The sequence below is a fragment of the Macrobrachium nipponense genome, chromosome 23 (genome assembly GCF_015104395.2).
Source record: "Macrobrachium nipponense isolate FS-2020 chromosome 23, ASM1510439v2, whole genome shotgun sequence".
Lineage (NCBI taxonomy): Eukaryota > Metazoa > Arthropoda > Malacostraca > Decapoda > Palaemonidae > Macrobrachium > Macrobrachium nipponense.
The window spans coordinates 23061008-23079167 of NC_061090.1; the positions used below are offsets into that span (position 1 = coordinate 23061008).

General features: G+C 34.6%; 1 protein-coding gene across 1 annotated transcript in view; it reads right to left on the bottom strand.

The window, feature by feature from the left end:
* The window catches only part of LOC135199441 (uncharacterized), a 111121-nt gene that overhangs the window by 62872 nt on the left and 30089 nt on the right, over positions 1-18160 (bottom strand). The window contains exon 3 of the mRNA XM_064227484.1: positions 17786-17916. Within this exon, the coding sequence (XP_064083554.1) occupies positions 17786-17916 (131 nt within the window). The remainder of the gene's footprint in view (positions 1-17785; positions 17917-18160) is intronic.

Consider the following 18160-nt stretch of genomic DNA (forward strand, 5'->3'; position numbering starts at 1 on the left):
CCCTCCGACGCGGAGGCCCCCCGTCTCTAGGATACCAAGGGCCTGCTGCTGACCTTTTAGTAACAGGATCTATGGCAGGACCTCATAAAAGGCGAAGGGAGAGGAATGCCAGGAAGAACGACCGGAGATGATAAAAGAGTAAACGGTCAAATATGATGAAGAACAAAAGAGGGGATCCGGTCTTGTACCTTAAGAAGATACTGGCAAGAGTAATAAGGTTAAGCGTTGGTGCAAATGTAATTACTGGAGGAAATGATCTTAACAGCGTCTTCGAGGTTGAGTCACTATAATTCCTTGATAATACGGTTTTGTGTCATTGTATCGAGACGAATTTTGGACGGGCGTTATGAAGAGTTAAGTTTCCAATTTCATTTAATGTGTGAAAAAAATGACTGTCGTAGTAAATTATTTCAACAGACTTTTTTTCAGTCTCATTTTGCTCAGTGGGGAGAAAAAACTGCTCGTCAATTGTTTTTTAGAAATGAAGATAAATCAAACTAAGACTCAAATATACGAAGACTTAAAATATAAAACTCGTTAACACATTATATTACATTCTTAATATCTTGTGTTAATATAAACTCGTAACAGATTATATTAGTCTTAATATCTTGTTCTGTAACTGTCCTGAGATATAAATACACCCACTTTGAAAATAAGCTGTATAAGAGAAGACACACGACTGTAAAGTTATGCCCCTCCCATGGAAATATTGAAGAAATTACAAAACGTTAACAAAAAATATTAGCAGCTTATTGTAAGCAACAATAACTAGACTACAGCCAGTAGTCCAATGGTGTAAGAGTATCTAACCCAACAGAAGCCATAATACGTGTTTCAAGACAGTAACGCTGAATATTATATTAAAATTACCTTCACCATTACCGGCTTAACCTCCGCTGTTAGAATAGCGAGCCAGAGAACATCTGTTAAGATAAGTTATCGTACATCTTCACGGCAAGCGCTATAACGGCGGAGGGGCATTATCGTACATATTGAGCGACTTCTCGTGCAAAAGAGGATCATTATCGTACATCGCCTCGCCATCTATTATGCGAAGGTAATTTATTGGGAGAATTTTTCTTAAAGCAACAAGCGTTCAACGATCGAACAAAATGCGATCACGGGAATTTCGTAGAGACAAAATATAACTAAAATAAGGTAAGTATAATTAAAACAAATGAGTGCTATGGTTTGCAGGTATCCGTTAATGAAAATAAGGATTAGAATCGCTGAACAATAGCACGAAAAACATAAAAATCCAACAAATATAAAATTAGTAAAATAAATAAACAAGCAATGGAAATGACCTCTTGCCAAAGGGAATTAGTAGTAGACCAAGGTCGCCTCAAAAAATTAATCCACCATGGAGGTAGTAGGAAAAAAAAAAATCAAGAAAATGCCTCTCACAGCACGTTCGTGAGTCAGCCTGAGACCGTTACCGTATGCACGAACATGTCTACCATTTACCCGGGATTCTGTGAGCGTAGGTGCAAAGGCAAGGTTCAGTGAAGGCGTTGGATCTCGGTAGATTATGCTCAGTAGAAGTGTACGGAGACGAAAACTTAAAAGTACTGGGAATAAATTACAAAATTTTGAGTTTTGTTTAGGATAAAAAAAAGGGGAATAATTAAATCGTGAACAGACTATGTTATATGTACAGAGCAAGAGATAAGAATAAATGTCTAAAAAAAATGTGTCTTGTAAAGTTTGTCAACTATTGGGAATAAGGAAACAAAATCTCGAATTTTTTTAAATAAAAAAGAAATAAGGAAAAATTAATTAGTGAATAAATGCACAATGTCAAATATTCAGTGCAAGAGGTAAGAATATATAAAATATCTTTAAAGCTTGTCAACTATTGGGAATAGGCAACGAAATACTGAAGTCTGTTTAAATATTAAGTCAAGAGAAAAACGCTAACTTGAAATAGTTTACAAACGAGTAATGTTAAATACTCAGTGCAACAGATATGAATAAACACAATAAAATATCTTTTATACTTTGTCAAATTTTGGGAATATATATATATATATATATATTATATATATACTATATATATATATATATATATATATATTATTATATATATTATATATATATATATATATATATATATATATATAGAAAAGTCTCTTAAAAAGACAAAAGAAACATATTGGGGATTAAGACAGCAAATAGCCAAAAAATAAAATAAATAATTAATAAGAAAAAACAATGCTAAACAAGAAAGTCTCCTAATACAGATGAAAAGATAAAAGAACAAAAGTGGGTTAAAAGACAGAAAAAAAGAAAAAAAAATCTTTGAAAAACACTAAAGTATACAAAGGTTAATATAAAAGAACGCCACATTCCAAAAGAAAAATTAAAAACCTGGAATAGAACGTCTCTATAAAAGACAAAGAAATAACACGAAGTTTTAAAGCGAGCGAGTGGTATCGACAGAACCGGAAAATGGAGAAGCCATAAACTTGAATTCCGGATCTTGGAGCCCCATATCTCCGGCGTTTGGTCCCGAGCCAAAATAAGATTGAAGAGGGTGACACGAAAACCAACTTATTGTCTAAATCTTTTTCCTTTAAACAATGTCACAAAAGTCTCATTTACTCTCTTAAATAATTCTTTTAAACAATGTTAAAATATACCCACGGTGAACTATAGAAATTATTTTTTTAATGTTAAATACAGGAATTAATTTTATTGTTAAACTATACCTACAGTGAAATATAACTTAAATTTTTTAACTGTGGTAATTAAAATACATTTTTAAACCATGTTGTCAAACTATACCCACAATGAAATACAGAAATTTAAACATTTTTCTTTTTAAACACTGTTGATCTATATCCAGTGAAATAGTGAAAATAAATATATAATTATATATATAATATATAGTTTATATTATTATAATATTATATGGATATATATAATATAATATATATATCTATGTAAATCCTTTCCAAAAACAATGTCTGTTAATCTATATCCACAGTGAAATATAAAAATGAATAGTACATATCTTGAAGTACATAAAACAAATCAAAGAATGTTACAACATAAAAACATATAAAACATAGCAGTCGTACTCATCGGACCCATTTCTAATAAATATTAACACGCTTACTGCTGTTCTCTCTCTCTCTCTCTCTCTCTCTCTCTCTCTCTCTCTCTCTCTCTCTCTCTCATCGGTATTATTAGTAAATGTCACTAAGCTAGTTCACTCTCTCATACTATTATCGTTTAGTAAATTTCACTGAGCGACTCTCTCTCTCTCTCTCTCTCTCTCTCTCTCTCTCTCTCTCACTGTTATCGGCGTCATTAGTAAATGTCACTAAGCTAGTTCTCTCTCTCATACTATAATCGTTATTAGTAAATTTCACTAAGCTAGTTTTCCTCTCTCTCTCTCTCTCTCTCTCTCTCATACTTTTATCGGGATTATCAGTAAGTGTCGCTAAGCTAGCTCTCTATCTCTCTCTCTCTCTCTCTCTCATACTTTTAACGGGGTTCATTATCGTAAGTGTCATAATCTGATCTCTCTCTCTCTCTCTCTCTCTCTCTCTCTCTCTCTCTCTCTCTCTCTCTATCCTACAGAGCCTTCACTGGCCTTGAAAAATGAAACGAAGGGTCACATTCTTAGTAACTGAATCACAAAATGACTTAGTGGTTTTGAAATACTTCTGAAATTGAAGAACGGAATGTGTTAATATAAACATTAGGCCAGATACCAAGCGCTGGGACCTTATGAGATCATTCAGCGCTCTAAGACATCGAGAGCATAATAATGATAAAAAAAAGGTATAAAATGCGTAATGGGAGGATAACCTCTCGCAGTTAGCAGTAAGCAACTGTTAGGAGATGGAACAAAGAGCATATGAACGGAGGTACAGTTAAATCAATAGTCACTTTTGGCCACTCAAGAGCTTAAGACGCTGAAAATAGAAAGTCAGGGAGGTTGGACACCCTTCAGTAATGCCTACAGTGCACCACGTGAGGTGAAGTGGAATATAAAATTTAGACCAAAGGACAAGCGCTGGGACATATGAAGTCAATCAGAGATGAAAAATAAATGTTGAAACAGTTTTCTTAATAGAGGGTGGGAAGATAAGATGGAAGAAAGAGAATATGGACGGAGGTACAGTAAGAGGAATGAAAGAGGTTGCAGCTAGGGGCCGAAGAGACGCTTCAAACACCCTTTAGCAATGCCTGCAGTGAACCATACGAGATGCAATGACGGTACTAACCCTCTGGGGGGTTCTGGAGGGGAATGGTACGAAGGAGGGAACAAATTTGGAGAAACACCAGGAAGCAAAAGAATTCCGAATTCTGAATGTAACCAATTAGAATGCACTTGTCAAGTTTTAATGAAATCTTCAAGAAAACTTCCTAATTTAATCTCCCTTTCGGATAAAAATACCAGGAAATACCGAGGAAGGGAATGAGTTCAAATTTTTTCACAAAAAAATTGAGTAAGGGTTCTTCAGTTTATTGAAATGCTTCCAGGAAATTTTCTAAAAATGCTTGGTATTTTTTCATTTTAAATTCGCGATCATACCTTCATTGATTTCTCTGACTAATTCGAAAAACTTCGCGTGTCACAGACGGTTGCATTCATTATCCCCAATATGAAAACTCGAGCCTCTCCTTCCCCATTAATCCAAAATTATATATTTCTATATTCAGTATTTTACTTTCTATTTCTGAAAAAGTAATACTGCAATAATTCCGTAAAACTATAGTGTAATAACAGAATTATTTTTGTGCATCGAACTGAATAAAATAAGTTTAGTTCAGGAAAATGACTATAAATTTCAAAATACTTGCAAACCAACGCCCAACGCGGACCCCCCCCCCACACACACCACACAACCATCACCAAACCATGAAAATTATGTCGATCAACATTCCTTCCTAGGGAGCAGAAGACGTTCACCTCATTCAGACCAAACATTCCATAACACACGAAGCACCGTTAAACCACTTTAATACTTCATGTCAAGTCAAAACTCCGAAGGAAATTTAAACTGCATACCCTAACTGAAAATGTAGATAAATCCACTACAATCTTCCAAGCCAAGAAACTTCGCATTATATGGATCGACTGCATACCAGACAACACTGGTTAATATTCAGTACAGTAGTTAAGGGGTCATTTATGTGCAGAGAAGTCAGATTTTCTATTCTTGTGGATCATTTACGCTTGATCGATTGCTATCTAAAGGCACAATGCCTCTTGCTTCCCCTTGTAGCGTTATTGTCCGGAGAGAGAGAGAGAGAGAGAGAGAGAGAGAGAGAGAGAGAGAGAGAGAGGTGGGCTTCTTTGGGGCTTAGTTGTGGAGCCTATAGGGACAGGAGTTATCCACGAGGACCTGCTCACGTTTTCCTGTAAAAGCCTTTTGGGCCAATGTGCCATTTTTGGCCCAAGTGACCTTTAGGCCTCTGTGCCCTTATTTGGCCAAAGCGTCCTTTATGGCCAATGTCCTTTTTGGCCAGTGTCCTGTTTTGGCCCAAGTGACCTTTAGGCCTCTGCGCCTTTTTAGGCCTCTGTGCCCTTATTTGGCCAAAGTGTCCTTATTTGGCAAAGTGTCCTTATTTGGCCAGTATCCTTATTGACCAATGTGTCCCTTTTCTGACCAATGTGTCCTTATTGTCCTTTTTTTGGCCAGTGTCCTCATTTGGCCAAAGTGTCCTTACTTGGCCAATGGGCCCTTTTTTGGCATATGGGTCCTTTTCTGACCAAAATGCCAGTTTTGGACAATGCCCTTTCTTACTAATGTCTGCCATACATTCAAGTATGTGTGTGTGTGTGTGTGTATTTTAAGCGGATGGGGGATTTGGGGGGTGGGGGATAAGTAGTAGCAAGAGTGTAATGTATAACAGCGTAGTCTACACAGCTTACTGAACACGCTTATATGTAATAACGCACCTGCCAATTGCAACACTGCAAGATAATTAGGGTTCCTTGTTCTCATCTTTTTCCCACCATAATAAAAAAAATCATGGACGGACGAACGGACACGGACAAAGGCGAATAATAACGCGCAAAAGCCAAACCTTCAAGGAACCACTGCAGTAGATCTCCTGCACATAACACACAAAGCCGTGCGTGCCAGCAGGTCTTTTTCTCGTTGACCTCAAGGTCACTTCCAAGAAGACCAGTCCATTTCTGAAGACTCAAATGCTTTTGCAATTCCTACAGTCGTGGCTGATGACGAATACGCAAGTACTTGCGTCACCATTCAAAAGCGAATGGTGCAGAAAAACCTACAATTCGCCGGCAAAGCGACTGAAATTGATCACCAATAGGGAAGAATCGGTTTGATTTTTTTTTTAAGCTTAGAAAAACCTACCGCCCTGAAGGTATGTGGTCAAGCACTTGGGAGCAAATACCTCTGTAACGTGTACATCGCATGACCAGAGGCCATTGTAAAGGTGAATTATAAATGCGCCCCCCACCCAACGCCCCCTTAACTTAAAAAAAAAAATAATAAAAAAGTAATGTCCGCCACAGCCCGTTAGAGTAAGGCATGGCATCATAAAACATGATTGGGTTAAGGGTGGCTGAGGTGGGTTTGAGGGTGTCCAAGGTGGGGAGGGGGGAGGGGTCATGGATGAGATGGGGGAATTGGAGCAAAGAATATTTCGGTAATAAACTATTATTATTATATTATTATTGTACTTCTTGTTGAGGGGGGTTGCTAGAAGCAAGACTATTTTCGTATTAAGTTCTCATTATTATTATTATTATTATTATTATTATTATTATTATTATTATTATTATTATTATTATTATTATTATTATTATTATTATTATTTTCCATAAGAATAAAGTTAAAAATTACCTTAAACTTGCAAATCACACTTCATATGAAGCTAAATGCACCTCCATAACAGAGAGAGAGAGAGAGAGAGAGAGAGAGAGAGAGAGAGAGAGAGAGAGAGAGAGAGAGAGAGAGAGAAAGAATCATATAATCAAAATAATTACACGGAAGACTAGTCATTGCTATAAATGGTTAAACTATTAAAACTACATTCAGGTAGGAACCCAGATTTTATTACAAAAAAAACTCTTAACTGAGCAATTTGCTTGGAAAAATTACCTGTCCAAGCCAGACGATACAGTCTAAGTTATGCAAAGTAATGCAACCAGAAACCGTATCTAAAGATTGCCTAAATATTTTGCACTGTAATGCTACTTCAAAATATCTCTCTCTCTCTCTCTCTCTCTCTCTCTCTCTCTCTCTCTCTCTCTCTCTCTCTCTGTGTTTAACTTCTAAAACATATCGACATTGTCCGTAGAGAGAGAGAGAGAGAGAGAGAGAGAAGAGAGAGAGTGTCTTTACCTACGTTCAATTTCTAAAGCATATCGACATTATCCGTAAAGAAAAAGAGAGAGAGAGAGAGAGAGAGAGAGAGAGAGAGAGAGAGAGAGAGAGAGAGAGAGATATCAAAGGGTAAATTATTAACTGTTAATACATTCATATATTGCGACATGCTCTAAGCGCATTCGTATCTGAATGGAACACGGAAATTACCACTTAAATATACCCAGGGGAATTAGGATGATGAAGCAATATGTTAAGCCTAATAACATACGGTAGAGAAACCACTCATTTTGCCTAATCATATGATAGACAGTTACAATCGGGTTTCGGCTGAAGGAGATTAATAACTGCCCCTCTCTCTCTCTCTCTCTCTCTCTCTCTCTCTCTCTCTCTCTCTCTCTCTCTCTCTCTCTCTCTCATTAACGAAAACGAGATCATATTTTCGTCTGACTCATTAACGAAATTCATATAAACTTCACCGTCTCCATTAAATCATACTTCTGAAGTTGGTTCCTATATATCTGATTTTTCTCTCGCGAGGTTACTTAAATTATCCTTATTTGTTATAGCTTTACAATACCATTCTCTCTCTCTCTCTCTACGAAAATTAGATCATATTTTCACGTGACTCATTAAAGAAATTCACCACCTGATTTTTCTCTCGCGAGTTTATTTTTCAAATTATCCTTGTTCTTGATAGCTTTACAATACTAGTCTCTCTCTCTCTCTCTCTCTCTCTCTCTCTCTCTCTCTCTCTCTCTCTCTCTCTCTCTCTCTCTCTCTCTCATATCAATTCCAGAAAGCTAATGAAACCAAGTAACACATTTTGAAAACAAGAACCAAACAAACGGCAGAAACTTTTTTTTTTAAAAACCAACACATTGGCCACACAACCTGCATACAACAAACCACATAAGCTTAAAACCAAGTAACTGCATTTGTACGAGAACTGAATATATAAACCACAAAGACGAATGACCTGCTACCTAGGCACGTACTTGGTGTAAGAATACAATAACCGAAAAGAACAATTACAAAACAAACAACACACACACACTATGTATGAATATAAACAAACAACAACAACAACAACAGAGCAGCTACACGCCTGATACAAGAAATGAATTTAAAACTACGACAACTAACTTTTACGTCTCGTAAAAGTTAGCTGTTGGGAGCAAACGTCTTACAAAATTAGGACATGACCTTCCAAAGAATTACAAGGTACGAGCAAGTCTCCTAAGCAGAATCAGACACCTACAAAATAAAAATTCACTGAGGGCCACAAGCGCGTGATATCTTGAGCCTCTTGGGAATCAAATGACGTAAGGTATTACAACTCCTGTGGTTATTTTGTTAATATTTCAAGTTATGTTCCTACCAGATAATGTAGTTGGAGCTACTACAAGTAGTCCGACCTTGGGGACAAGTTTGAGATTATATTTGTGTATGAATGCGACTGGTACGATTTGTAGTCAGGTAGTTCTTGCAAGCTCGAACCTGTTAGAAGTTGGCTTAAATACTACCACCTTTAGTGGATCAAAGGAGACTAATTTAAACTTTAGACAGAAATTCAACAAAGACTTAAATGATTCCTTTTCGTGTTAACGAGAACATTACTGGGAGAGGTACAAAGTGAGCAAGACTGGATAAAAATTAAAACGGAAAAGGCCTTTTAAAGTTAACTGGATTGCAACATAAAAGGCTTTAGCAGCCACAGAAAATCTCTCTCTCTCTCTCTCTCTCTCTCTCTCTCTCTCTCTCTCTCTCTCTCTCTCTCTCTCTCTCTCTCTGACAACATATATTCTGTCGGGGGAGAGAGATATTCTGTCGATATATAATTTATATACATATATATATATATTATATATATATATATATGATATATAAATATATACTATATATATCTATAGTATAATATAATTAAAATCATATATATAATATATACTATATAATATAATATATATATAATATATATCTATATATATAAATTATATATATATATATATAATATTATATATTTATAGAGATAATATATATTATATATATATATATGTTATATAATATATCATATATATAATATATATATATATATTACACACACAATATATATAATATATATCGACAGAATATCTCTATCTCTCTCATAACACACACACAACACACACGTCTAAGACAAAATCTTCAGAAAATGCAACATTTTGTTCTCTCTCTCTCTCGACGCACCAACATCCCCTTCACCCCTGAAGGGGGGAATCCCCACCCTTCCCTATAGGTGTACCGACCACCCCTATACCCCTCCCCAGTCGTACCCAGCAAGCCCTTGGGTACACCACCACCACCAACATACACCACCACACTTTCATAAATTAGGACGATCTCTATTATTAACTTTCATTTGCAAATTGCGGCTGAGCCGCTCAAGAGGAAACAAACAAACAAACACTTCACCAAGATTATCCTCAGAATCCCCCGCCATAATCCGGTAGTGTGTTTGAAGCCCAGCTTTTCAACAAATTCAAGTCGGAGTTTTTTCTTTTTTTTTTTTTTTTTTTTCCTTTCCTTTCAAAGTGGAGTTTTTTTTTGCCTTTTTTCAAGTCAAAAGTTATTTTTCTTTTCTTTTTTCCCTTTTTCAAAGTCGTAGTTTTTTTTTCTTTTTCAAAGTCGCAGTTTTTTTCTTTTCTTTTTTCCCTTTTTCAAAGTCGTAGTTTTTTGTCGTTTTTTTTTCTTTCAAATTCACAGTTTTTGTCTTTTTTTCTTTTTCAAAGTCGCAGTTATTGCCTTTTTTTCCAAGTCGGAGTTTTTTCTTTTTATTTTTTTCCTTTTCAAAGTCGCAGTTTTTTCTTTTTTCCTTTTTCAAAGTCAGCGTTTATTTTTCTTTTTAAAAATCGTAGTTTTTCTCTTTTTTCCCTTTTTCAAAGTCGCAGTTTTTTCCTTTTCTTTCCTTTTCGAAATATGGAAGAGTTATTGGGGGAACTGGAATATTGTTGTGAATAAGAGCATGAGCGTCTGGTGCAAGCGGTAATGAGTGACAATAAGACTCGAAGTGACAATATCTAAAAATATTTATGGGGCACAATAGAGTATACAAGTGTCAGGCCGAAGGCCAAGAGCTGGGAACTATGAGGTCATTCAGCGCTGAAACGGAATTGACAGCAAAAGGTTTGAAAGGTGTAACAGGAGGAAAACATCGCAACTGGAAAGTAAGATGAAGAAAGAGAATGTGCAAGGAGGTAATGTAAAAGGAACGAAAAGGGGGTTGCAGCTAAGGGGCCGAAGGCACGCTGCAAAGAACCTAAAGTAATGTCTACAGTGCACCGCATGAGCTCCACTGACGGCGCTACCCTCTTACGGGAAGGAGAGGGTGGAAAGTAAGATGGGAGGGGGAGACAATGAACGGAGGTACGGTAAAAGGAATGAAAGGAGGATGCAGCTAGGGGGCCGAAGGCACGCTGCAAAGAACCTTAACCAATGCCTACAGTGCACCGCTTGGGACACAAAAATAAGGAGGCATTAATTTCTATTCTGGGGAAAAAAATGAACACGTCATCTCCCAAAACATCCTAATTAGGTTTCCAAATCTCCGACAGAGGTAAAACACGACGTTTCCTAATTAGATTATTCGAGGAATTTAATTAACCGCGCCGGTTAAAACTGCGTTATAAATAGCGGAGCTTATTATAATGGGAATCTGATTAATTAGCGTGAAATAACAAAATCGCGGTTTATTATTACTCTAAAAAAAGGAAAAAAGTCAAATTAACGACGGGCTGTATTTTCCAACTAACCTTGAATTCATTTGCAATTAGTTGTTATATATGAATCATCATAAATAATTCTCTCTATCTGGGAAAGAATGATAGAATACTGATTTTTTAAAAAATATGATTTTAACGACAATGAGATAGATATTGTACTCCTCTTCAATATATTCACGCCTTCTGAAATATATTTTTTACAATAAGTCTAATTATGACACTGTCTTCGAAGGAAAATCTTTATATAAAACCGTAAACATTGGAATACTAAAATTTCGCCGACTTCAATGTAATTCGGAATGAAAAATATCCCCGTCAACTATAATTCCAAATGAAAATATATCCCCCTTAACAATATAATTCCAAATGAAAATATATCCCCCTTCACAATATAATTCGGAATGAGGATATATCCCCCTCAATATAATTCGGAATGAGGATAACCCCCCAATTATAATTCGGAATGAAAATGTATCCCCCTCAACAATATAAGCGGAATGAAAATATATCCCTTAACAAATTAATTCGGAATGAAAATATATCCCTTAACAATATAATTCGGAATGAAAATATATCCCCCTTAACAATATAATTCGGAATGAAAATATATCCCCCTCAACAATATAATTCGGAATGAAAATATATCCCCCTTAACAATATAATTCGGAATGAAAATATATCCCCCTTAACAATATAATTCGGAATGAAAATATATTCCCCTCAACAATATAATTCGGAATGAAAATATATCTCCCTCAAACAATTATAATTCGGAATGAAAATAAGATGCCCCTCAACAACTATAATTCGGAATGAAAATAATATCCCCTTAACCAATATAATTCGGAATGAAAAATATATTCCCCCTCAACTAATATAAATTCGGAATGAAAAAAATATTCCATCCCCCACTCAACCAATATAATTCGGAATTGAAAATATATCCCCTTAACAATAAATTAATCGGCAATGAACAATATATACCCCTGTAACAATATAATTCCCCCAGAATTGAAAATATATCCCCCTCAACAATATAATTTCAGAATGAAAATAATATCCCCCACCCTAACAATATAATTCTGAATGAAAGATTATTAGCCCCCTTAATATATTTTCAAATGAAAATATATCCCCCTTAACCATTAATAATTCGAATTAACTGGGTATCCCTGAAAACATTATATTCGGAATGAAAATATATCCCCCTTAACAATATAAGTTCGGAATGAAAAGTATATTCCCCTCTAATAATTCAGGAATGAAAATAATTCCTCCCCCTCACAATTCTTTCGGTAATGAAATATATTCCCTCTTAACAATATAATTGCGGAATGAAAATATATTCCCCTTCAATCCAATTATAATTCTGGAATGAAAATATCATCCCCTTAACAATATAATTCGGAATGAAAATATTCCCTCAATATAAAATTCCCCGGAATTGAAATAATTCCGCCCTTTAACATAATTTCCGGAATGAAAAATATAGCCCCTTAAAACAATATAATTCCGATGAAAATATATCCCCCTCAACAATATTCAAAATTTCAGGAATGCAAAATATATCCCCTTCTTAAACTAATAAATTAATTCGGAATGGAAAAATTATCCCCCTTATAATATATTCCCCGGAATTGAAAGATATCCTCCTTAACAAATAATTCGGAATGAAAATATATCCCCCTTAACAAATATAGTTCGGAATGAAAATAATATCCCCCCCCCTTAACCATATAATTCCGGAAAATAATATATCCCCTCAACAATATAATTCGGAAATGAAAAATATTATCCTCCCTCAACCAATATAATTCGGAATGAAAATATATCCCCCTCACAATAGAATTTCCCCCGGATGAAAATAATATCCCTTAACAATAATTATTCGGGAATGTAAAATATATCCCCCTTCAACAATATAACTTCGGAATGAAAAGATATATCCCCCCTTCAAGAATAAATTGGAATTCGGAAAATTGAAAATCATCCCCCTTGAACAAATATAATTGTCGGAATGAAAAACATAATCTCCCCCCTTAACAATATAATTCAAATGAAAATAGAATCCCCCTCAACATATATCAGAAAATGAAAATATATCCCCCTTCAACAAATATAAATTCGGAATGAAAACAATATCGCCCCCGTAATAGAATTTCCCCAAATTGAAATTAATCTCCCTTAACAATTATAATTCGGAAATGAAAATATTCGCCCTTAACATAATTTCCCCCGGAATGAAAATTTCCGCCTCAACGTAATATTAATTCGGAATGAAAATATTATTTCCCTTCAAACAGTAAATTCGGAATGAAAATATATTCCCCTCATCAATATAATTCGGGAAATGAAAATATATCCCCTTAACATATCATTTCGGAATTGACATATTCCCCGGCTTCCAATATAATTCCGAAAATTGAATATATCCCCCTCAACAATATAAATTCAGCCTGGAAGAATATAGCCCCCTTAAAACATATAATTCGAATGAAATATCCCCTTAATATACTTCGAATGAAAATTAATTCCCCCTCAACAAGATATTCGGAATGAAAATATTATCCCCCTTAACCAATATAAATTCGGAATGAAAATATATCCCCTCACCCCATAAAAAAAAAAAAAAAAAAAAAAAAAGAAAAAAAAAAAATCAATGCGGAAATGAAAATAATATCCCCCCGGTAACTATAGGTTCGGAAAAGGAAAAATTATTCCCCCTTAACAATATAATTCGGAATGAAAATATATCACCCTTAATATAATTTCCGGGAATGAAAAATAATTATCCCCCTAACATTGGAATTCGAAAATGAAATATACCCCCTTCAACAATATAATTCGGAATGAAAATATAGCCCCTAACCCCACTAATAAATTCCGGATGAAAATGTAAATCCCCTTAACATTATATTCCCCCGAGGAAAATATATCCCCCTTAACAATATAAATTTCGGAATGAAAAAATATATCCTTTAATTATCCCCAATTGAAAATTATCCCCCCTTAACATATAATTCGGAATGAAAAATATATCCCTTAACATTATAATTCGGAATGAAAATAATTCCCCCTTCAAACAATATAATTCGGAATGAAAAATATCCCGCTTCCCTTAACTATAATTCGGAATGAAAATATCTCCCCCTTAACATATAAATTCGGAATGAAAATATATCCCCCTTCAACAATTAAATTCCGGAATTGAAATATATCCCCTAACAATATAATTCCGTAAAAATGAAAATCCCCCTAATCCCCTTAAAATTAATAATTCGGAATGAAAATATATCCCCTTACAATTAATAATTATCGTAATGAAAATAAGATTCCCCTTATACATTCGGAATGAAAAATATATCCCCCTTCAAAACCAATATAATTCGGAATGAAAAATATATCCCCCTTAAACCCAAATATAATTCTGAATGAAAATATTCCCCTTAACATTTATAAGTTCGGAATTGAAAATGAAACTATATCCCCCTTAACAATTATTCGGAATGAAATAATTTATCCCCTTAAATGTAAAATCGGAATGAAATTCCCCCTCCCCCTTAACAATATAATTCGGAATGAAAATAGTCCCCTTAATATCCCCCTTCAAGGAATGAAATAATATCCCCCTCAACAATATAATTCGGAATGAAAACAATTATTCCCCCTTAACTAATATAATTCGGAATGAAAATTATCCCCCTTAACAATAAATTCCGGAATTGAAAATATATCCCCCTCAACAGTATAATTCGGCAATGAAAAATATATCCCCCATTATTCCTCAATCCCTCCGATTCCTCCTCTCCAAATTCGGTAATGAAATCCCGTCCCTCAAATCCCATTCCTTCCCAATCACCCGATCCCCAATTCCTTATCCAGGCCCAACTGAAAAGCCCTCCATCAATCCATTCAATCCAATCCCCCCAGTCCCATCATTCCGTCCAATGAAAAATATCCCCATCCCCGTCCTCCCAAATCAATATCCTCCAATTCGGTCATGAAAATCTCCATCCATCCCATTCCAATCCCAATCCCCCTCAGACAATTAATTCGGAAGGAAAATATAGCCCCCTCAAAACAATATAATTCCGGAATGAAATATTGCCCCTTTCAACAACTATAAGTACGGTTGAATGAAAATATATCCCCTTAACTTAATATAATTCGGAATGAAAATATATCCCCCTTAACTATATAAGTTCGGAATGAAAAATATATCCCCCTTAACAATATAATTCGGAAGATGGAAAAATAAATCCCCCTTAATTCAATATAATTCGGAATGAAAAGAATATATCCCCCTTAAACAATATTAAAGTCGGAATTGAAAAATATATCCCCCCTCCTCAACGAATATAATTCGGCAATGAAAATTAATCCCCCTCTTAACAATATAATTTTCAGGAATGAAAATATCTCCATCCCCCTTAACAATATAATTCGGAATTAATAACATTCCCCCTTAATATAATTCGGAATGGAAAATATATCCCCCTTAACTAATATAATTTCCCCCCCCCCCCCCCCGGATGGAAAATAATGTCCCCCTCAAAAATATAATTCCCCCGAATGAAAATAAATATCCCAACCTTAACGGTAATAGTCGGAAAATGAAAATATATCCCCCTCAACAATAAAATTTCGGGAATGAAAATATATCCCCTTAACCTTCTAAATAATTTTCGGAATTGGAAAAATGTTCCCCCTCAAAAACAATATAATTCGGAATGAAATATACCCCCTTCAACAATATAATTCGGAATGAAAATATATCCCCCTTAACAATATAATTCGGCAATGAAAATATATCCCCCTTAACAATATAATTCGGGAATGAAAAAATATATCCCCCTTAACTAATATAATTCGGAACTGAAAATACTATCCCCCTTCAACAATATAATTCGGAAATGAAAAATATTCCCCCTTAACATAAATTCCGAATGAAAATATATCCCCCTTTAACAATATTAATTCGGAATGAAAATTATGCCCCTTAACAATATTAATTCCCCCGGATGAAAATATCCCCCCTTAACAATATAATTCGGAATGAAAACAATATTATCCCCCTAATCCAGCACCCCTCAACAATAATAACTTCGGAATGAAAATATATCCCCCTTAATAATGTAATTCGGGACTGAAAATATATCCCCCCTTAACTATATAAATTTTTCTGGAATGAAAATATATCCCCCTTGAACGAATATAATTCGGAATGAAAAAACTATATCCCCCCTTAACTAATATAATTCGGAATGAAAATATTCCTATCCCCCTTAACTAATCAATTATTCGAATTGGAAAATGTAAAATCCCACCTTAACAATCTTAATTTCGTATGAAATAGATCCCCTTAACTATATAATTCGGAATGAAAACTATATCCCCCTCAACAATATAACATTCGGGAATGAAAATATATCCCCCTTAACTAATATCTTCGGAATGAACAATATATTCCCCCTCAACAATATAATTCGGAAAAATGAAAATATATCCCCCTCAACCAATTAGTAATTCGGAATGAAATTAATTATCCCCTTACAATAGGAATTCGAAAATGAAAATATTCCCCCGCTCAACAAATATAATTCGGAATGAAAATATATCCCCCTTTAATCTATATAATTGCGGGAATGAAACAATTATATCCCACCCCTTAACAATATAATTCGGAATGGAAATATATCCCCCTTAACAATATAATTCGGAATGAAAATATATCCCCCATTAAATTATAATAATTGCGGAATGAAAATGCAAATTATCCCCACCCCCTCAACAATTATAAATCGGAATGAAAATTATAATCCCCCTTAAAATAATACTCCCCCCCCCCCCCCTTCGGAATGGAAAATACTATAACCCCTAACTATATCAATTCATTCGGAAATTGAAAATAAAATATCCCCCTTAACAATATAATTCGGAATTGAAAATATTCCCCCGCCCTTAACAATTAATTAATTCGGAATGAAAAATTATATCCCCCTCAAACAATGAAATAATTCGGAATGAAATATATCCCCCTTGAACCTATATAATATCGGGAATGAAAAATCATATCCCCCTTAAAGAAGAATATAATTCGGAATGAAAATATATCCCCCTTCAACAATATAATTCGGAATGAAAATTGTCCCCTCCCCTAAAACAATATAATTCGGAACTGAAAATATCTCCCCCTCAAACAATATAACTTCGGAAATGAAAAAATATATCCCCCATCAAACAAATATTAATTCGGAATGAAAATAATTCCTCCCCGTTAACAACTATAATTCGGAATGGACTATATCCCCCTTACAATATATTCTCCCTTAACAATATTCGGAATGAAAATATATTCCCCTCAACAGTATAATTCGGAATGAAAATATATTCCCCTCATCAATATAATTCGGAATGAAAATATATCTCCCTTAACAATATAATTCGGAATGAAAATATATCTCCCTTAACAATATAATTCGGAATGAAAATATAACTCCCTTAACAATATAATTCGGAATGAAAATATATCTCCCTTAACAATATAATTCGGAATGAAAATATATCCCCCTGAAAAATACAAATTATAATTACAATCTGTAAATGAATCGATAATGATACAAAAATAAATAAATAAACAAATAAATAATTACAATAAATAAAAAAAATAACAATTAAATGTACAAACAGCATCCGAACACTCACCCGAGCTTCTCCGCGTAGAACTGGTGGGGAATGGCGACCAGGACGCCGGCGCCATCTCCCGTGTCGTTGTCGCAAGAACAGGCCCCTCGGTGCTTCATGCGGGAGGCCAACTTCTCCGCATCTCGGATAATCTGCAGGAGGAAGAAGAGGAATGACTTAGTTACTGAAATTATGCTACGACGAGTAATAGGGAATACGAGGATGATGATGATAGTGGTGAGGAAGAAATCCAATGTGTAGTGTAAAATATTGAAATATAGTATATATATATATTGTTATAATTTACATACAGGAATAAAAATGAATATAGAAATCTAAATACAGGAATAAAAAAAAAAAAAAAAAAACAAAAAAAAATTATTCTCTAGTATGCAT